Source organism: Protomyctophum parallelum, assembly GCF_964188405.1.
Source record: "Protomyctophum parallelum genome assembly, chromosome: 23".
Taxonomy (NCBI): Eukaryota; Metazoa; Chordata; class Actinopteri; order Myctophiformes; family Myctophidae; genus Protomyctophum; species Protomyctophum parallelum.
Window position 1 is genome coordinate 22,843,169 of NC_139715.1, and position 21,665 is coordinate 22,864,833.

Below are 21,665 nucleotides of genomic sequence, written 5' to 3' on the forward strand. Positions count from 1 at the left end.
TCTGTGGGCCGCAAATGGCCCGCGGGCCGCCTATTGGGGAACCCTGTTGTAGGTTGTTTTAGAAAAAAAAAATCAGGAGGTGATGTATTGTTGACTCATGGTTGACTGCCAGCGGCCTCCTCACAACAGCCTGCTTCATGGTAGATTTATGGGATGTAATGAACAGATGTGGAAGCAGCTTAATTTCTCCCAATAAAACGTATTTCATCGCTAATTAAAATAAATGGACACAATCACTGGCACGGTATGGAGTAGAGTTGGCCCCGTCCCATGGCCGTTGTTGTCTCATGTCTTTAGTTGACTTTACTGGGACCAGTAGCAGAGCTACGTAGCTAGTAGCTACTACACCTGGTCACACCTGGCCGGGAGCGTTGCGGAGTTGATTTCGATGACTAAAGGTCCTTTCAGACAGGGAAGCGACTCACGCGCCTAGTAATTCATTTTCAATGAGAGGCGTGTGTTTATTTCGGACACGCAGAGAATTTGAGGGGGCGATTACGCAAACGTATTTTTGTGGGCGCAGTCCCGTGAAATAGGGTGGTGGTGGATTGCGTTTTTTTTTTTTTACGCTATGTGTCCCGCGCCCCTCATGATCAGACCTGGAGCAGACCTGTCGTTGATCCAGGTGACGCCTGCGTCACGCGCCTGCGTCACCCGATCCCCGCCTGAAAGGACCTTAAAACTGACTAAAACGGCACATGGTACACTAAGACATTAATAAAGCTAAAAGGATAACACACAAAAAAAAGTCCTGGTAGCTTATTTCCATTGTGGTTCTATGTATTCAATGAATGAAAAACAGCATACAGAAATGTACATGCGTGTCATCAACAAAGACACTATATATGTACAAAAGAGATGGGAGAATTACATTTACCATCCCTTGTGGTCTCATGGATGATTTTTTTTCCCAGGACAGTTTTGAAAGAAACCAGCGATTCACATGCATTCAATGGATGGTGTCTCTCAGGACATTCCACATGTTGGTGGCGGAGCAGTAGAATGAGACGTTTCCCATGTCGCTTCTAAAGCATGCTTCTAAAAGCATAGTGCAGTTGTCTCCCATGTCACCAGCCTTGATGCAGAATGGCCTTAATAATCCATACACTTTCTGTGCGTGCCAGAGCGTGTACATGTGTGCACATCATGGGAGCATGTGTGGGATCAGTATGTTGTTGCTGTCAGGCAGAAACCTCTTCTCTCCAAATTCTAAAAATAGAAAAAAAGGGATCAGTCAGTGGCTCTTATTCTATTCTAACTTTTTGTGTTTCTCTTTTTGGTAAATTAAAGCCCTACTTGATCATCCTACATGCGTCACACAAAAGCATCAAAAGTAGCAGATCCACAAGCTCAAAATGCGAAGTGTTTTGAGCTTGTGGAGGCTTAGTACTATTTTCACTAAGCCTTTTTAGTTTATAAATGTATGGATTATTTTATTTGGCTGCTACCTTTGATGCTTTTTGGATTTGAATCCTGAAAAGTAAGTGTTTTGGACATATGAGGTTTCCACCTGACAGAGACGTCATTCAGCATGTGGCACTGCATGTCTGCATCCTTCGTGGCTCCTACACTTTAAAAAGAAAGCTCAAGAAGATTAATTTGTTGTCTCCACAGATCCAGGTTTCTTCCTCCCTTCCTTGTTCCTTCTTCCACAGATAAGATGGATAAATTAAATATGGAGTGGAGTTATGATGACGTATGGTGGAGTTATGGTGACGTTATATATAGCCCATTGTTAGAAACAGCTAATGTGCTAAAAGAGTGACTTTGGAGAGCGCTTTCGTCGTACAGTGATAGACTATGATTGATTGATTTTTTGATTGACGTGATTGTTTTTAGTTTTTATTACCGTGTGCCGCACACACAGAGTGCTATTTTCACTAAGCCTTTTAAATGTATATGGATTATTTTGTGTGGCTGCTTTTTGGAGATACTAATTTCCTAATGTAGTCCTATATGCGCTACTCTTCCTCTGTCAACTTGGGGAGAGTTTACCGAACTATTCCTTTGTAAGGGGAGACCTGTGGAAGTTTGAGAAGCATTTGAGAGTCAGACTCTCCTGCAGCTGCTGCAGTCTGCGACGGTTGAGCGTTATATACCGTGGCTCTTCATCCACTGACTGCACTGTTGCTGTGTAAACAGTGAGAGAGAGATAGAGAGAAGGGGAATCCCCCCCGACCCGCTCACACCCGTTCCTCCAAAGGGGGGGGGGGGGGGGGGGGGGGGGGGGGGAGAGAGACAGCACTGTGACTCTATTTCTGTCCTGCTGTTTATGGAAGGGAGGAAGGAGTGGCCGCATGGTGCTGCTGGGGGGCCGCACTGCATTCTGGGAATGTTGTGGAAGATGGTGTAGACTTAGAGCCTGGGAACGTCTGTCTGTCTGTCTGTCTGTCTGTCTGTCTGTCTGTCTGTCTGTCTGTCTGTCTGTCTGTCTGTCTGTCTGTCTGTCTGTCTGTCTGTCTGTCTGTCTGTCTGTCTGTCTGTCTGTCTGTCTGTCTGTCTGTCTGTCTGTCTGTCTGTCTGTCTGTCTGTCTGTCTGTCTGTCTGTCTGTCTGTCTGTCTGTCTGTCTGTCTGTCTGTCTGTCTGTCTGTCTGTCTGTCTGTCTGTCTGTCTGTCTGTCTGTCTGTCTGTCTGTCTGTCTGTCTGTCTGTCTGTCTGTCTGTCTGTCTGTCTGTCTGTCTGTCTGTCTGTCTGTCTGTCTGTCTGTCTGTCTGTCTGTCTGTCTGTCTGTCTGTCTGTCTGTCTGTCTGTCTGTCTGTCTGTCTGTCTGTCTGTCTGTCTGTCTGTCTGTCTGTCTGTCTGTCTGTCTGTCTGTCTGTCTGTCTGTCTGTCTGTCTGTCTGTCTGTCTGTCTGTCTGTCTGTCTGTCTGTCTGTCTGTCTGTCTGTCTGTCTGTCTGTCTGTCTGTCTGTCTGTCTGTCTGTCTGTCTGTCTGTCTGTCTGTCTGTCTGTCTGTCTGTCTGTCTGTCTGTCTGTCTGTCTGTCTGTCTGTCTGTCTGTCTGTCTGTCTGTCTGTCTGTCTGTCTGTCTGTCTGTCTGTCTGTCTGTCTGTCTGTCTGTCTGTCTGTCTGTCTGTCTGTCTGTCTGTCTGTCTGTCTGTCTGTCTGTCTGTCTGTCTGTCTGTCTGTCTGTCTGTCTGTCTGTCTGTCTGTCTGTCTGTCTGTCTGTCTGTCTGTCTGTCTGTCTGTCTGTCTGTCTGTCTGTCTGTCTGTCTGTCTGTCTGTCTGTCTGTCTGTCTGTCTGTCTGTCTGTCTGTCTGTCTGTCTGTCTGTCTGTCTGTCTGTCTGTCTGTCTGTCTGTCTGTCTGTCTGTCTGTCTGTCTGTCTGTCTGTCTGTCTGTCTGTCTGTCTGTCTGTCTGTCTGTCTGTCTGTCTGTCTGTCTGTCTGTCTGTCTGTCTGTCTGTCTGTCTGTCTGTCTGTCTGTCTGTCTGTCTGTCTGTCTGTCTGTCTGTCTGTCTGTCTGTCTGTCTGTCTGTCTGTCTGTCTGTCTGTCTGTCTGTCTGTCTGTCTGTCTGTCTGTCTGTCTGTCTGTCTGTCTGTCTGTCTGTCTGTCTGTCTGTCTGTCTGTCTGTCTGTCTGTCTGTCTGTCTGTCTGTCTGTCTGTCTGTCTGTCTGTCTGTCTGTCTGTCTGTCTGTCTGTCTGTCTGTCTGTCTGTCTGTCTGTCTGTCTGTCTGTCTGTCTGTCTGTCTGTCTGTCTGTCTGTCTGTCTGTCTGTCTGTCTGTCTGTCTGTCTGTCTAGTCTAGTAGATCGGCTGATCTAGTAGATTGGAGGAGGTTAAATTGGAGTAAGGGGCATAAGATCTCTCTCAGTAAAGGGGTCCCTGCTTCATCTCTCTCTCAGCTAAGGGGTCCCTGCTTCATCTCTCTCTCTCAGCTAAGGGGTCCCTGCTTCATCTCTCTCTCTCAGCTAAGGGGTCCCTGCTTCATCTCTCTCTCTCAGCTAAGGGGTCCCTGCTTCATCTCTCCCTCAGATAAGGGGTCCCTGCTTCATCTCTCTCTCTCAGCTAAGGGGTCCCTGCTTCATCTCTCTCTCTCAGCTAAGGGGTCCCTGCTTCATCTCTCTCTCAGCTAAGGGGTCCCTGCTTCATCTCTCTCTCAGTAAAGGGGTCCCTGCTTCATCTCTCTCTCAGCTAAGGGGTCCCTGCTTCATCTCTCTCTCAGCTAAGGGGTCCCTGCTTCATCTCTCTCTCAGCTAAGGGGTCCCTGCTTCATCTCTCTCTCAGCTAAGGGGTCCCTGCTTCATCTCTCCCTCAGATAAGGGGTCCCTGCTTCATCTCTCTCTCTCAGCTAAGGGGTCCCTGCTTCATCTCTCTCTCAGCTAAGGGGTCCCTGCTTCATCTCTCCCTCAGCTAAGGGGTCCCTGCTTCATCTCTCCCTCAGCTAAGGGGTCCCTGCTTCATCTCTCCCTCAGCTAGGAGGTCTTGGCCTGTAAAACCTGGAACGTAGGTTCCACTATGCGTGCTTTGTTTGTTCCCACAGTCTTTTTAGCTGCCGTTGTCTCAGCCTGCCTTCCATTCTTTCCTCTACTTAATGCTTAATCCCTCTCTCTCCTCTTGTTTCACCATAGTTCAATTTAGGCAAAGCACACACTGCCATGAAACCACTGTGAAAACAATGTCTCTCTCTCTCTCTCTCTCTCTCTCTCTCTCTCTCTCAGCAGGACTTTTGTTATATTGCGTGAATAAGATTGAATAAGTTAGAAAAACTACAGTGCAGGGGTTTGTGCTGAATCTGGGGGGAGTGATATCGGAATGAATGGTCAGTTTGCTCATCTCTCTCTCTCTCTCTCTCTGTCCACAGGGACGCCATGTCAAAACCGGACAGCTGGCCGCCATCAAGGTCATGGACGTCACAGAGGTAGGATGGTCGCACGCACGCACGCGCACACACACACACACACACACACACACACACACACACACACACACACACACACACACACACACACACACACACACACACACACACACACACACACACACACCGTATGTAGACACACAGGAGAATGTTTGTGTCCGATATTGACCGCCACACAGAGTTGAAAACTATTTAAAATATGGAGATATACGTGTTTTCTGTGCGACAACAGCGATGAATGGTCCTACCTATGGTATAAACACTGCGTTACGGGACGGCCATCTTGTTCTGTGTTCTGTCTGTGTTTGATGGCCGCCTCAATGCTTTTCCAATGGTTTGACCGAAAACATTTGTGTTTGATGGCTGTGTTCTGCCCATCAAACTGAAATGTTTGGTCAAACCATGTGACTCCCATTGGAAAAGCATTGTGGCGGCCATTAAACACAGGCAAGACACAGAGCATGTGTTTGATATGTGTGTATATGGGGCCTCAGAGAGCATGACAGCCAAAACACTCATCTTTCTAGACGTTGTTCCCCATCCTCCGCTTCCCTTCCTCCTCGCGTTCAAAAACGCTTAGCGGTCCAGCGTGGGGGCGTTGTGTGTGTGTGCGCGTGCGTGCGTGCGCGCATGTGTGTGTGTGTGTGGCTGCATTGTTGCGGCCTGCAGAGCAGTAAATGTCACGCCTCCCCCATGACACAGCCAGAGTTGTATCATATACCCACAGCGGAGGCGAGGGTTAGGGATGCTGTGCGTCATTCGGTGGCCGGCGGGCAGACCCTCGGCCTCTGGGAGGTCCCATCTGGAGATGAAAGGACAACAACACGCACCACACACACACACACACACACACACACACACACACACACACACACACACACACACACACACAGAATGGGAAGTTGTGCAGAGTAAAAGCGGGGGCCAGTAAACCCGCACAATCGTAATAATATTGGAGCAACATAGTCCTGAACATTGCACGCACGCACGGCGGTCTCGGTGGTAATGTGTGTGCCCCCAGTGAGTGGTTCACAGCTGAGGCCAAAGCATCAAGTCGTTAGTAGCATTCTTGCCCTTGTATCGTCTGCCTCATAAGAACCCTGTGTTCTCTTTTCTCCGTTATCGCCATGCATTCTACATAACAACAACAACAGTACTACTACTACTACAGCTAGTTCTACTACTACTAATACTACTACTAGTAAATACTAATAATAATACTATTGAGCACCTATTGAAACAAATTTACAAAGTGCTTTAAATTGAGAATAAAAGAACGGAAGTGTGAACTGAGAACAAAAACGTACTTGGTTTTATGTGCTTGGTACTGCTTACACAGGCACCTGACCTGGCACTTTGTATACTAGGATGTTTTTTTTATACATGAATGAACATAACGTAAATGTCTACACGTGCACGCACGCAGTACACAATGAGCAAATCATCTTTCGATCTGAATTGGCTTACTGTATGAATATAAATATATTGCATACATATATACCTGTATATTAATCAGACCAGTGTGTGTCCAGTGGAAACCTCGTATGAATCTGATCTCAGGTCAGAATGGGTTAAGTATACAATATACCCTGTTGCTACAATGTTGAGGAACCGAAAAACCAAACCCTGCGCAGCCAGTCGTGCGTCACATCACATGTCGTGACGAATGGCCACCCTGGATGTTGACAGCGGTGCGTCAGGGTTTGGGGAGTGACTCAGTGACTCGCCCCGCGCCGCCACTCCTCTGTGTGCACTGTAGCCTCGCCATGATGAGCAAACAGGCCGGTGACCTAACTGTAGTTACTGTACACCTGCCTGTTGCTCAACCAACCACATCCTGTGCCATGGGGGAGGAGGATTACTGTACGTGTTCCTTCCTGTTCCACCGTTCACACTCTAATCCATTTAGGCCTCATGACGTCGACGTTTTAAAATGACGTCTTATATAAAATCCTGGCCGTTTTCTGAAATACCTATGTTTCTATGTCAGTGCTGAGTGCAGTGGTGCTCAATATTTCATGTCAAGACCCCAAGAATTATATGTAATTGGCCCCCGAACTGCATCTGAAAATCTGTTGTTGCTCGTAGATCTGCTATTTTTCAACAGCTAAAGTCTAACCTAATGCTTAAAACAACAAAATGGGTTCCCGTCCAGAATGGCCTAATGGTTTTCACACCGACTGGCAAGTGTAACTCTCACGCGGCACTGCCTGTCTTTTTCAGTGAGGAATAGCGGATGTAACCTGACTCTGCCAGATTGCAGCAGTATTTGAGTTCACACGTGACCTCCTCCTACCTCCATCTGGTCTCTCTCAGGCAGAGACGATGAACCCAGAACCATGCAGCGCGGCGAAAATCTGCTATACCGTCCTGCCATAATGATTGGGAGTTGTAGTCCTGTTGGGGTTGTGTCTGCAACTCTGCATGTGCGCTGTGGCACAGCTTAATTACCATAATGATGTGGAGTTGTAGTCCTGTTAGGGTTGTGTCTGCATGTGCGCTGTGGCACAGCTCAATTACCATAATGATGTGGAGTTGTAGTCCTGTTAGGGTTGTGTCTGCATGTGCACTGTGGCACAGCTTAATTACCATAATGATGTGGAGTTGTAGTCCTGTTAGGGTTGTGTCTGCATGTGCACTGTGGCACAGCTTAATTACCATAATGATGTGGAGTTGTAGTCCTGTTAGGGTTGTGTCTGCATGTGTGCTGTGGCACAGCTCAATTACCATAATGATGTGGAGTTGTAGTCCTGTTAGGGTTGTGTCTGCATGTTCGCTGTGGCACAGCTCAATTACCATAATGATGTGGAGTTGTAGTCCTGTTAGGGTTGTGTCTGCATGTGCGCTGTGGCACATCTTAATTACCATAATGATGTGGAGTTGTAGTCCTGTTAGGGTTGTGTCTACATGTGCGCTGTGGCACATCTTAATTACCATAATGATGTGGAGTTGTAGTCCTGTTAGGGTTGTGTCTGCATGTGCGCTGTGGCACAGCTTCAATACGGCATCAATCTCGCCTTGGTCCCGCCTCTACCTGCCGCTGATTGGTTCGGGTACATTGTCCCTTCCCGAGAGAGACCAGATGGAGTGTACTACTCACTACTGCCACCATCTGGCGGAGTCCGGTTATAGCGGATGTGCCCGTGGTCATAATCTGCAATTTTGGATCTTTTTTGTAATTTGTGAAAAATAAATGGAATAGAAATAACGTTTTTTTTTAATGCATTTTGTTTTATTTTATTTTTTTCCCATATAAAGAGGTGCCCAAAATGGCAGGTTAAATCATAATAGTACATTTAATTATAGAAATATTCAGGCCTTGGACAAAAACAACCCAGAACGAGTCGTGCAGCGTCATGGCCGCTCGCACAGACAACCTACATCTGTGTTAACCCATTCTGACCTGAGATCAGATTCTACAAATGTCTTCTACATCCTGACAGTTTTCTGAAAAAGCTATGTTTCTATGTCAGTCGTTATTTGATTTTTTCAAAAATAGCAGACCTACAAGCTCATAGCTACAAGCTTTGAGCTTGTAGATCTGCTATTTTTCAATAGCTAAAGCATGACGTAATGCTAACGCCAAAAGGGGTTCCCGCCCAAAATCTACCTTAATTGGTAGTCCATATAATTGGTCCTGATAATTGGACCTCATGATGCAATGGCACCATTTCCTTCTACTCAGTCTGTGTCTCAGAGGAAGGGCTGTGGACACTGGACACTTCAGAAACCCGTCTACCAGTGACATCATTTTTTCATTAACTTGAGAACGGTGGCTTCCATTACAACATGCTAACGTTCCAGGAATAGAAAGCCTGACATTTCGTTTACAGTAGCTTACATTCCCCATGGATCCACGGATGTCACTGGTAGGCGAGTTTCTGTCCTTCCATGAGACACACCATGTGTACACTCTTACAGTTACAGGCCTGTAAGGGTCCATTTGGTTCCGTGTCTACACTCTCAGAGTCACAGACCCGCAAGGGTCCATTTGGTTCCATGTGTACACTCTCAGAGTCACAGACCCGCAAGGGTCCATTTGGTTCCATGTGTACACTCTCAGAGTCACAGACCCGCAAGGGTCCATTTGGTTCCATGTGTTCACTCTCAGTTCTATCTGTGGTACCACAAAATGGCCATCACTGCTATATGCCCTGTAAATGACTAAACGTCAGCTATATGAGCAGAGCGCCGCTAAGAGGATGTCTCTCTAGCCACAGACAAAAGACCCCCCTCCCCCCCCCACACACACACACACACATTAGCCTATGCACTGATAGCACTGACTGTGTGCCTCCTATGGATCCTATACCGTACTGTACACAGCCCTCCTCCTCTGGGTTCTATAGGTGGTGTAAATGTAAAGCTGACTGCCGTCCGCTCGCATGCAGCGTGCGTTCAATTAGCCTGCCGCTGTCGATCACTGTCAACGTCGCTGCTGAGTGGGCGTGACCGGCCGGCCGACCGAGCTAACGTTGTGTTCACTTCACACAGGGGCATTTTGCAATGATGCAAAGATGCAAGGATGCAAGGATCACAGCATATTTGCTCACACGGTTGTTGACATCATCAGTCGTGCGTCCGTACTGATGTGTGGGAGGAGGAGGGGGGGGGGGGGGGGAGGGGAGGAGGGGAGAACAATCCAGCGTCTCAGCTGCGTGCCCTTTTTGGACCTATAGGCTTGGGAAACAATGGACATGGACTACAAAAAGACACCGCAACTTCCCGCAAGTTTTTGTCAGCCAGAGCAAAAAAGCGAGGAGGGGGAATTAAACAAAATTACAGCTACAGTTGTAGCTTTGTTGCCATGCATCATTCTGGAAGTTGAACAATCCATTTGTTTGATCCTTAGTAGCAGCTGCAAACGTCGGATGTATCTTTGCATTTGGAAATAAATGGTAGACTGTATCTTTGCATCTGCACGTGCGAACGCAGCATTACACTACACCTGTTGGTCACTGTACAGGCTTACAATGCAACGGCTTAGTTTTGGTTATTCGTTCGTTTAAGATGAAAGACATAATTATGTAAACACATGCAAAGGTTAAAACCTCGATGCAATGTCTTCAGCGGGTGGCTGTATGGCTTCCAAAACATAATTTTATACGTTGTGCTAATTGTTAGTGAAACACAGTGTGGATGCTCCTTTCACAAATCACAGATTAAGAATATGGCCTAACTGTGTGTGTGTGTGCGTGTGTGTGTATGTGTGTGTGTGTGTGTGTGTGTGTGTGTGTGTGTGTGTGTGTGTGTGTGCGCGTTCAGGATGAAGAGGAGGAGATTAAGCTGGAGATCAACATGCTGAAGAAGTATTCTCACCACAGAAACATAGCCACCTACTATGGAGCCTTCATCAAGAAGAGTCCACCAGGACATGACGACCAGCTCTGGGGTGAGTGTGTGTGTGTGTGTGAGTGTGTGTGTGTGTGTGTGTGTGTGTGTGTGTGTGTGTGTGTGTGTGTGTGTGTGTGTGTGAGAGTGTGAATGAGAAAGAGAGAGCGAGCGAGCAAGCTGGGCCAGCTGTTCAGCACACGTCCAGGCTGCTGACAGCTGTAAAGACTGGACAAGTCGTTGCATTTGGGAGCTGGGGTTATGGATGGAGTACTGTAATAACGTGTGTGTGTGTGTGTGTGTGTGTGTGTGTGTGTGTGTGTGTGTGTGTGTGTGTGTGTGTGTGTGTGTGTGTGTGTGTGTGTGTGTGTGTGTGTGTGTGTGTGTGTGTGTGTGTGTGTGTGTGTGTGTGTGTGTGTGTGTGTGTGTGTGTGTGTGTGTGTGTGTGTGTGGTGCAGCTGGTGATGGAGTTCTGCGGTGCTGGGTCCATCACAGACCTGGTGAAGAACACCAAGGGGAACCAGCTGAAAGAAGACTGGATCGCTTATATCTCCAGAGAAATACTTAGAGTAAGTTCTCTTCTCTTCTCTTCTCTTCTCTTCTCTTCTCCTCTCCTCTCCTCCTGGACACCTACAGTATAGTACTTACAGGACTGGAAGCATTAAATTCTCTCTCTCTCTCTCTCTCTCTCTCTCTCCCCCCCCCCCCCCCCCCCCCCCCCCCCCATAGGGTCTAGCTCACTTGCACGCCCACCATGTGATCCATCGTGACATCAAAGGCCAGAACGTCCTGCTCACAGAGAACGCAGAAGTTAAACTGGGTAGGTGGTTCAACTGATCCCCGGGCCGGTGTCGTACCAAAGACAACAGAAATGGTACCCCATGCCTCCCTTTTAGTCCATGAGCCAGACCTCCTAAACTGGAATGTTAATTATCAATTGACTGGGCAAAACCATATACCTATATTAAATTGTTTATAGGATCAATATGAATTAATATATGATAACCCTTCCACAGGAGTAGCTTTTTCATATTCATCACACATTTTGTAATTTTCACCTATAGTAGTTAGTTATCACCATGAAACTTCCCAAATTGATTACTTACACGGACTTACACATTTTCTGAAATTGTACGTTTAAATATGCAAATTAGGCATTATGTAGGAAAATATGCATATTAAAAAGCTACTACTGTAGAAGGGTTATCATATATTAATTTACTTATATTGAGAATTTAATATAGGTATGGTTTTGCCCACTCAAATCATAATTAATGTTCCTATTTTGGAGGTCTGGCTCATGGACTAAAAACTGGTTCTGAACTGAACCGGTTCCCAACCGGTGGAAAAGAGGTCCCAGTGTAACTGGGCGTGGTGGTCCGGCCACCCATGGTTTGCGATGCAAAACCTTGCTAACATCACGCAGTGTTGTTTTCGTCGACTAAAACTAAGACGAAAAATGTTCGTCGACTACCTTTTTTCACTGAAAAAAGTAAAGAAGTAATAAGTAATAATAATAACGATAAAAACTAATCTATGATGACTAAAACTAAGACTAAATATACTGACAATTTCGTCAACAAATAAAAACTAGACTAAAATGTTAGTAAGGGACTAGTGTACAAGGGATCCAGTTTTATGCTGGGTTGCATGCTGAAAATAGCAGATCTACAATCTCACAACGTGTCGCGCTGCGACGCGTTGTAGATTGTAGATCTGCTATTTTCAGCATGCAACCAAAGTGTAAAATATGTCATTACAACGACATCAAGGCCTGTCAAAACACATTTTAGTCGACTAAATCAACTGTAGATTTAGTCGACTAAAAATCGTTTGACATTTAGTCGACTAAAACTAGACTAAACACTAGAACATTCCAGGTGACTAAAATGTGACTAAAACTAAGTGAAAACTATTCAAGAGACAACGACTAAAACTAAAATAGAAATTTGCTGCCAAAAACAACACTGACGTCACGTCTCTGGGCGGTTCCTCTCTCTCTCTCTCTCTCTCTCTCTCTCTCTCTCTCTCTCTCTCTCTCTCTCCAGTGGACTTTGGCGTGAGCGCCCAGCTGGACCGCACCGTGGGCCGGAGGAACACCTTCATCGGGACGCCCTACTGGATGGCTCCCGAGGTCATCGCCTGCGACGAGAACCCCGACGCCACGTATGACTACAGAGTAAGACGCACCACTGAGACCTGGAACGCATCTGTGTCACCGGCTTAGTGTCACCGTAGCTTTTTACCACTTTAACCATTATTGAAACTTCAGCTGTTGAATATAGTAGCACATATCTGCTATCTTTGAAAAATTGTGGAAACGTGTGCAAATCTTTGAATATAATATTCTTTCACAGCAAACGTATTTAACTCCATATCTTTGCTTCTGGGGGGGTCCTTGGAACAACATATTTTCAGATGGGGTTAGAACTCTGACACTACATACGACTGCGGAGTAAGATGTTTATGCCAGGAACGCATCTGTGCCACCTTAGCTTTTAATCACTTTAACCATTATTTTAAACTTTAGCTGTTGAAAAATTGCAGATCTACAAGCTCATAGCGCTCTTACCCTAGGTTGATGTTGGCAATGATGTTGGCAAAAGGGCCTTTCTTTGTGGAGTTTGCATGCTCTCCCCGTGTCCCCTAACGTAGGTACCCTCACAAAAAAACATGCAGTAATCCTGGTCTCTAAACTGCCTCCACCTGGTCAGTCTGATGGAGGGGAAAGGAACTAGTTGGAATAACGTGTTCCTTCCACGCGCTATACGTCCAACCAGGGGAAACTGCCCCCCTGTCAGGTGAAACGAAGCGGCTTGGACTCCTCATGCATAGATGGAAGCATGAGGTCAGTCCGTTGCTCTCCCCAGGTTGGCAGAGGGAGCGTAGCGCCCAGGATTACGCTAGATAATAGACACTGGGTGAAAGAATGGGTTACAAAAACCGTGGGATATATATATAAAAAAAAGAACCCTGATGCTACGTACGACTACAGAGTAAGATCTCATGCACAGTCGGATGCACAATGCTTCTGTTTAGTAGCTGTGATGAAGGCTTGGTTTGTTGGTCACTCTATTAAGCAGTCAAACAGTGTCTGTCAGTGTGTGTGTATGTGTGTGTGTGTGTGTGCATGTGCGTGTGTACTAGTATTAGTATGCTTGTGATGCTTTGTGAGGACTATTGTCTTGGTTCTCACAACATAAATTGTTTTATAGTTAAAACAAAGATTTTATTTAGATATATACAGTATATATATATATTAGTATATAAAATTATATTTATAATACTCAAGTAAAGTTCCAATACCTCCAAATTGTACTTACAGTAAGTACAGTACTTTCCACCACTGTGTGTGTGTGTGTGTGTGTGTGTGTGTGTGTGTGTGTGTGTGTGTGTGTGTGTGTGTGTATGTGTGTGTGTGTGTGTGTGTGTGTGTGTGTGTGTGTGTGTGTGTCTGTGAGTGGTTCTGACCGAAGGCTCTCCTCTCCTCTCATCTTGCAGAGTGATTTATGGTCTACTGGGATCACAGCCATCGAGATGGCTGAAGGAGCCCCACGTGAGTGCCTCTCTTCTCCTCTAGCCCATTCTGACCTGAGATCAGATTCTAAAAGTGTCTTCTACATCCTGACAGTGTTCTGAAAAAGCTATGTTTCTATGTCAGTCGCTATTCGAAAAATAGCAGACCTACAAGCTCATAGCGCGCCACTCGGTGGCGCGCTATGAGCTTGTAGGTCTGCTATTTTTGAATAGCTAAATTATAACATAATGCTAACACCAAAAGGGTTCGCGCCCGAAAATGGGCTAGTGTGCAACAGTGTTTTCTCACTCAACAGTAAACACACCAACATACAGTATAAGTGTATGCAGGGTATCTGCAGTCTGCACATTAGAATGTAATGACTTTTAAGACCTTCAATCTTTTTTTAATACCAAATTGCCCAAATATTATTATAAGAAAGAGATTCAAGTTCAAATATGATTATTTTGGGGGTTTGCGGCCTGAAAAGATAAGGGAACCTATATGTTGCACGTGCGTGCGTGCAGATATGTGCACGTACGTACGCTTCTGTTGTGGTATGTTTAATCAGACCAGTGTGTGTCCAGTGGAAACCTCGTATGAATCTGATCTCAGGTCAGAATGGGTTTAACTTTTATCTGTGATTTGTTCCAGCTCTCTGTGACATGCACCCCATGCGTGCACTCTTCCTCATTCCAAGGAACCCTCCCCCAAGGCTCAAGTCTAAGAAATGGTGAGTCAGTCACTGTGTGTGCGTGTGCGTGTGTGTGTGTGTGTGTGTGTGTGTGTGCGTGTGCGTGCGCGCGCACTTTCATCCTGCTCTTTTAAAACCCTAACAGTTATTGACACAACGTGAAGTTAGTCTTCCATTGGTTTTATAGTTTTAACCCTTTCAATCGCCGGCAATGCGTCGTCTGTGTCATTTTAGCTGCCGGTATAGATTATAGGAACATTACGTCTTTCAGAAAACTCTTAGGATTTAGAACAGTGGTTTTTAGAACTACGTTTCTCAAAAAATAGCAGATCTACAAGCTCACGGCGTGGCTGCGGCGATGCAAGCCTGTACTGTTATTTGTGCATCTGTTATTTGTGAACATTTTAGAAAAATCTTGAAAGTGATTTTTAACACAAATCTTCTCTTCTTCAGATGGGGTGGGAGGGCATGTTCTTGGCACGAAAAAGTAACTACCGATTTTAGAAGATGTTTGTAGAATCTGGTCTAAATGTGTTAACTCATTGACTGCCAGAGTTAAAACATTGTGCCCTTGCCAGCGATTCGGAGCGTTGTCACTAACCCTCGACAAAAAAATCATAGAATATTATTCTTCACAATGATCCACACGTCACAGTAGAGTCTGGGAAAGGAAAACTGCCGTGTCATTAATTGCAGCTGCACCTGAGCTTTAGAACATGTTTTTATGTACGACGACAGCCTGTTTTCTAAGCAACACTCCTCAGGTGACTTCTTCTCAGCCTGGCCTTGCGTCGGGTCCCTCTGTTGTGAATTAGTTTTCATCCGAACAGGCTGCATTTCAGAGGTTTCGTGGTGGTGGTGTTTACACCGTGAAAATGCTGCACGGTCGGCTGTACGGTCGCCCCAGATGTCAAAAACTCAATTTGGGGGTGGAAAAACAATCTCTCTCTCTCTCTCTCTCTCTCTCTCTCTTTCTCTCCCCCCCCCCCCCCTCCCCCATCAGTTACATTCATATGGTGAACAGTAAAACAAAAAGAATAATCAATCAGCTACAACAGCAACAGATAATTCTTACATTACTAAAGCATACTAAAGCAGTGAGTACCTCCACGTATCTTTTTAGACATCTCCCTTTGTGTTAACTTCTATCTCCCTCCCTGTGGCCTTATCTCGCTGTCCAGGTCCAAGAAGTTCTTCAGCTTCATCGAGGGCTGTCTGGTGAAGAACTACACGGCACGCCCCCCCACCGACCAGCTGCTCAAACACCCCTTCATCAGGGACCAGCCCAACGAGAGGCAGGTGCGCATCCAGCTCAAAGACCACATCGACCGCACCAAGAAGAAGAGGGGAGAGAAGGGTGGGTCCACCGTACCTCTCTCTGTCTGTCTCTGTTCACCTTATCTCTGTCTGTCTCTGTCCATCTTATCTCTGTCTGTCTCTGTCCATCTTATCTCTGTCTGTCTCTGTCCATCTTATCTCTGTCTGTCTCTGTTCATCTTATCTCTGTCTGTCTCTGTCCATCTTATCTCTGTCTGTCTCTGTTCACCTTATCTCTGTCTGTCTCTGTTCACCTTATCTCTGTCTGTCTCTGTCCATCTTATCTCTGTCTGTCTCTGTTCACCTTATCTCTGTCTGTCTCTGTTCATCTTATCTCTGTCTGTCTCTGTCCATCTTATCTCTGTCTGTCTCTGTCCATCTTATCTCTGTCTGTCTCTGTTCACCTTATCTCTGTCTGTCTCTGTTCACCTTATCTCTGTCTGTCTCTGTCCATCTTATCTCTGTCTGTCTCTGTCCATCTTATCTCTGTCTGTCTCTGTTCACCTTATCTCTGTCCATCTTATCTCTGTCTGTCTCTGTCCATCTTATCTCTGTCTGTCTCTGTCCATCTTATCTCTGTCTGTCTCTGTCCATCTTATCTCTGTCTGTCTCTGTTCACCTTATCTCTGTCTGTCTCTGTTCACCTTATCTCTGTCTGTCTCTGTTCATCTTATCTCTGTCTGTCTCTGTTCATCTTATCTCTGTCTGTCTCTGTTCACCTTATCTCTGTCTGTCTCTGTCCATCTTATCTCTGTCTGTCTCTGTTCATCTTATCTCTGTCTGTCTCTGTTCATCTTATCTCTGTCTGTCTCTGTCCATCTTATCTCTGTCTGTCTCTGTTCATCTTATCTCTGTCTTTCTCTGTTCATCTTATCTCTGTCTGTCTCTGTCCATCATATCTCTGTCTGTCTCTGTTCATCTTATCTCTGTCTGTCTCTGTCCATCTTATCTCTGTCTGTCTCTGTTCATCTTATCTCTGTCTGTCTCTGTTCATCTTATCTCTGTCTGTCTCTGTTCATCTTATCTCTGTCTGTCTCTGTCCACCTTATCTTTGTCTGTCTCTGTACACCTTATCTCTGTCTGTCTCTGTCCATCTTATCTCTGTCTGTCTCTGTCCATCTTATCTCTGTCTGTCTCTGTTCACCTTATCTCTGTCTGTCTCTGTCCATCTTATCTCTGTCTGTCTCTGTTCAGCTTATCTCTGTCTGTCTCTGTCCATCTTATCTCTGTCTGTCTCTGTTCATCTTATCTCTGAGATGAGATGAGATGTACTTTATTATTGTTTTTCTTTCAGTTTCGAACCATCTTTTAGGGTTCTGAACAATTCATTTTCAGTGGCAACACTCTGAATAGTGTTGTTATTATTGACAGATGAAACAGAATATGAATACAGTGGCAGTGAGGAAGAGGAGGAGGACCTACCCGAACAGGAAGGAGAACCCAGGTACTGTCTACCTTTTATTTAATTCACGTCTAAAAATACACTTTTTGGCCAAAATGTAAAATAGTCCGCCGGATGGAAGGCCGGGGACCCCCAGGGGTCCTTGAGGGAGTTCCAGGGGGTCCCCAGCTAAATGATAGTTTGGGACCAAATGGACCCTTATGGGTCTGTAACTCTGAGAGTGTACAAATTGAACCAAATGGACCTTAATGGGTCCATTTGGTTCCATTTGTACACTCCCAGAGTTAAATTAACATTGATTTTACAATATAAATTAGGGGTCCCAGAGATAGAAATGCCATTAAATGGGGGTCCGTAGACTAATGCATGACAAACTGGGGGTCCTTGACATGAGCAAGTCTGGGAACCACTGCTCTATAGATCTGGGCAATGGATGATATAAGATAAGACTTGAGTCGATGCATAGCAATAGAACAAAACACAAATGAGCATGTTAACCATAGTGCCCCCCGGTGGACATTACAGTACTCTGTATCCAACGGTCAATATTACAATGCGTTGTGTTCAGCTCCATCGTGAACCAGCCAGGAGAGTCGACGCTTCGCCGGGACTTCATCCGCCTGCAGCAGGAGAACAAGGAGCGGTCGGAGGCGCTGAGACGCCAGCAGCTCCTGCAGGAGCAGCAGCTCCGCGAGCAGGAGGAGTACAAGCGCCAACTGCTGGCCGAGAGGCAGAAGCGCATCGAGCAGCAGAAGGAGCAGAGGAGGCGCCTGGAGGAGGTGTGTGTTGTGTTTGTGTTTGTGTTTGTGTGCACGTGCGCCAGACAGAAAGAGAGAGCGTACGTCTTGGGGTCAAACCCAAGTTACCCAACGCCCTCTCCCCGAGGCTCGAACAATTACCATACCTATAGGCCCCAAAACATGCAAAGGTGTCATTAGGCGGTTCACACATGTCACACATCCAACAAGCTTTGAACTGAGCAGATTGGACCTTCCATTCCAGAGAACACGGACAAAATATCTTGACGATTTTCACTTTAGCTGATTTTTGATCGCTGATTTTCAATTGAGTATTGGCCATTGTCGCCTGTTTTTCTTTAATAACGCACAGGGCTAGGAAGGTTGGACGGCATACCTGTTTTTCTTTAATAACGCACAGGGCTAGGAAGGTTGGACGGCATACCTGTTCTTTAATAACGCACGGGGCTAGGAAGGTTGGACGGCATACCTGTTCTTTAATAACGCACAGGGCTAGGAAGGTTGGACGGCATACCTGTTCTTTAATAACGCACGGGGCTAGGAAGGTTGGACGGCATACCTGTTCTTTAATAACGCACGGGGCTAGGAAGGTTGGACGGCATACCTTTAATAACGCACGGGGCTAGGAAGGTTGGACGGCATACCTGAGTAAAAGACAGTTGAGGTGCATCCAACACTTCCATTTCCGTCATTACTGTCACGCCGCTAGGGGCAGTTGAAAATATTTCTTTCGGGTGCTAGTTTTGTTATGCATACGTTTTGGGCCTAGTAATGTTATATAAACTCTCTCTCTCTCTCTGTGTCCAACAGCAACAGCGCAGGGAGCGTGAGATGCGCAGGCAGCAGGAGCGCGAGCAGCGACGTCGCGAGCAGGACGAGAAGCGACGCGTGGAGGAGATGGACCGCAGGCGCAAGGAGGAAGAGGAGCGACGAAGAGCCGACGACGAGAAGAGGAGGAATGACCGGGAGCAGGTACTGTACACGGCGCGCGTGCGTGTGTGTGTGTGTGTGTGTGTGTGCGGGCACGTGGATTTTCCCATTCTGAGATGGTTGTGAACATATCAAAAAAGGTATCCACACGGTTTATCAAAGACTTTTACCGAATATGCCATTTGGAATATAGAAATATATTGGACACTTAACCCCTAGCAGCTCCCCCCCCCCCCCCCCCCCCCCCTGTGTGCACATCAGAGCCACCTGGGCAAAATAAATACATACAGATTAAAACTTTAATGTATCTGTCATTGCTTCTGTCAGGAGTGGAGTCAATCAATCAGTGAATAAAAACACACCCGTGTGAACTGCGTGGTGCAATCCCCCCCCCCCCCCCCAACTCTCTCTCTCTCTCTCTCTCTCTCTCTCTCTCATTAGCAGCACTATCCCTCTTTCTGTTTCTGGCGCCCCCTACTGGTACTAATAAGTCATACTCGTGCTCATGGCCACATAGGTAGACACATAGGTAGGTAGGTAGGTAGACACGGACATTGCTGGTTGTAGGAGTGGTTGCACCACTCAAAAAACATGTCTACACTACTATTTTGGATGGCTGAATGTCAAAGCCTCTGTTGTCACTGTGTGAGTCCACCATGGTAAACCTGTCTCCAGTTTGACAGCTAACCGGCGAGGCGAAAAACAAACATTCCCTGTCCTGGGAACGTTTTCAGAGTCTTCCTGACAATCGTTGCGCTTTCTTTGACTTGATTGACAGGAGTACATCCGTCGTCAGCTGGAGGAGGAACAGAGACATCTGGAGATCCTTCAGCAACAACTGCTTCATGAGCAGGCCATGTTACTGGTGAGACGCACGCACGCACGCACGCACGCACGCACGCACGCTCGCACGCACGCACGCACGCACGCACGCACGCACGCACGCACGCACGCACGCACACACACACACACAGGTGTTTTGTGGGTTTGTGTAGAGAAACCCATGAAAGACCTTTCCCCCGGCAGGCAGCATTTGCTTTGGAACTGTACTTCCTTGATTTTGTTTCTGGGAATCTAGAAACTAACGGAGCTTGCTTGGACATAAAAGAGTCGATAAAAAGCCTATCTCTCGCTCTCTCTCTCCCCCCTCTCTCTCTCTCCTGTGGGGTCTCAGTACAAATCCGACATAGTGGGGTTGACAACCTACTCTTCGTTTCAGGAGAGAGCAGCCAATGTTTCTTTGATTTAATCCACGCTGACACCAATGCTACTTTCACAATTAGTTTTTCTTCCATAAACCATACCATGTTTATTCGTCCTGAAACATAACCCATTGTGTTATTTTGTCCAAAGAAACTTGCCTGTTTAATTAATTTGTTGTCCCACAGAAAGTAACATATACATTTTGTTCCTTAAAAGAACCTTTGTGTGTTTATGACTGCAGGATTGCTGTTAACAGAAAGTCATGTTATAAAAGACATATATTTTGGTCTCAAAGAACCCATCAGGAAATGTTCAGACGGAGCGTTTTCTTTACAGGTCTTGGAGGTCTGAGTCTGCGTGTGTGCGCGCGCGTGTGTGTGTGTGTGTGCGCGTTGTGCGCGTCAGTCATCACATTGTCTTGCCTGGTTTGCGTTTCATTACGTTTTGCAATAGTTGTGTAAACTCAGCCTATTTGATTGTTCTTTTGTTTTTGGTGCCAAATTCATTAGCTTCAGAGGACCGTACCCGTGGTTCAGCATGTTTAGCCCATTGATTGATTGATTGATTGACAACATGCTTGGAGACGCATTGCCACGGTTTTATGTTACAAAATAAGCGAGGATGTGTTTGTGGGCCTTTCTATTTTCAGCTTTTTCTGTCAAAAAGGGGAACAGATCTGTGTTATTTTTGGCGACTCAAACTACGACAACAACATGTTTCTCCGACCACCCTTTTTCACTGCCAAAGACTAAATGGAACCGTCTCTCAAAATAGTAGAATTATAATAGAATAGTCGTGCCCTAATGTGAATGCACCTCAACAACCAGGAAATGCATAGCAAAGGTAATTTATTGATAATCTATTTAACTTTGTTGCAGTGTTTGTGAAGACGTGCTTAAAAGCATTTCCATTTCCATTTGACAAAGCAGACAGACTGGCTTAGGTAGGTATGGGGACAAAGTCCATACCAGTATATTGTTTCGGTCGGGTGGAAACCTCATATGGCCAAAACTGTTACTTTTCAGGATTCAAATTCAAAAACAAAAGTAGCAGCTAGATCGACAAGTGATGAGCTGCTTGTAGATCTGCTACTTTTGATGCTTTTGTGCTGTAGTTGTGATCAAGTATGTTGAAGGCCCTTTTTTTACACAAAACGAACTATGGAGATAAGAGGTCTCTGCCCAACAGCAACAACAGATATGTAATGAGCTGTTGGATGTGTCCACAGTAACACAGCTATTTAAAACTTAATGTATAGTTTCGCCAAGAAGAAAGTGACCAAAATAGGCATGTTGCGGGACAACCTTTACATAACTGCCCACAATTTTCCAAAACATACCGTTTCTGGGGGTTTTATTTTTTATTTTTTTATATACCGGTGTATATATATCACTCAAACTCATGTGATAAACCCTGCTTAAACCACTGCTTCTCTACGTCATTTCTGTCGCGGTAAAGAAACCGTGGGTGTTTTTGTTTGAATATCACAAGTGTTTCTCTTTCAGCTAGACTTTGTGTGTGTGAACTGCATTAAAGTGAAACCATAACGTGACTCAGACAAGCAGAGGTGGTGACACCAATGTCCACTGTGTTGTATGACCATCCTCGAGCAGAGTTTCAAGTCAAGTCTCTGCAACTTGATTTCCATACCGTTC

General features: G+C 45.9%; 1 protein-coding gene across 7 annotated transcripts in view; it reads left to right on the forward strand.

Moving 5' to 3' along the window:
• Positions 1-21,665, forward strand: part of LOC310854263 (mitogen-activated protein kinase kinase kinase kinase 4-like) — a 67,499-nt gene that overhangs the window by 15,051 nt on the left and 30,783 nt on the right. For 6 of the 7 annotated variants that reach the window (XM_083758844.1, XM_083758846.1, XM_083758845.1 and 3 more), the window contains exons 3-14: positions 4,802-4,858; positions 10,124-10,248; positions 10,647-10,758; positions 10,919-11,009; positions 12,238-12,368; positions 13,691-13,745; positions 14,361-14,439; positions 15,582-15,757; positions 17,089-17,161; positions 17,688-17,898; positions 18,688-18,849; positions 19,586-19,672. In XM_083758844.1, coding sequence (XP_083614970.1) covers positions 4,802-4,858; positions 10,124-10,248; positions 10,647-10,758; positions 10,919-11,009; positions 12,238-12,368; positions 13,691-13,745; positions 14,361-14,439; positions 15,582-15,757; positions 17,089-17,161; positions 17,688-17,898; positions 18,688-18,849; positions 19,586-19,672 — 1,359 coding nt within the window. The remainder of the gene's footprint in view (positions 1-4,801; positions 4,859-10,123; positions 10,249-10,646; positions 10,759-10,918; positions 11,010-12,237; positions 12,369-13,690; positions 13,746-14,360; positions 14,440-15,581; positions 15,758-17,088; positions 17,162-17,687; positions 17,899-18,687; positions 18,850-19,585; positions 19,673-21,665) is intronic. The other variant, XM_083758848.1, reaches the window with a different exon arrangement.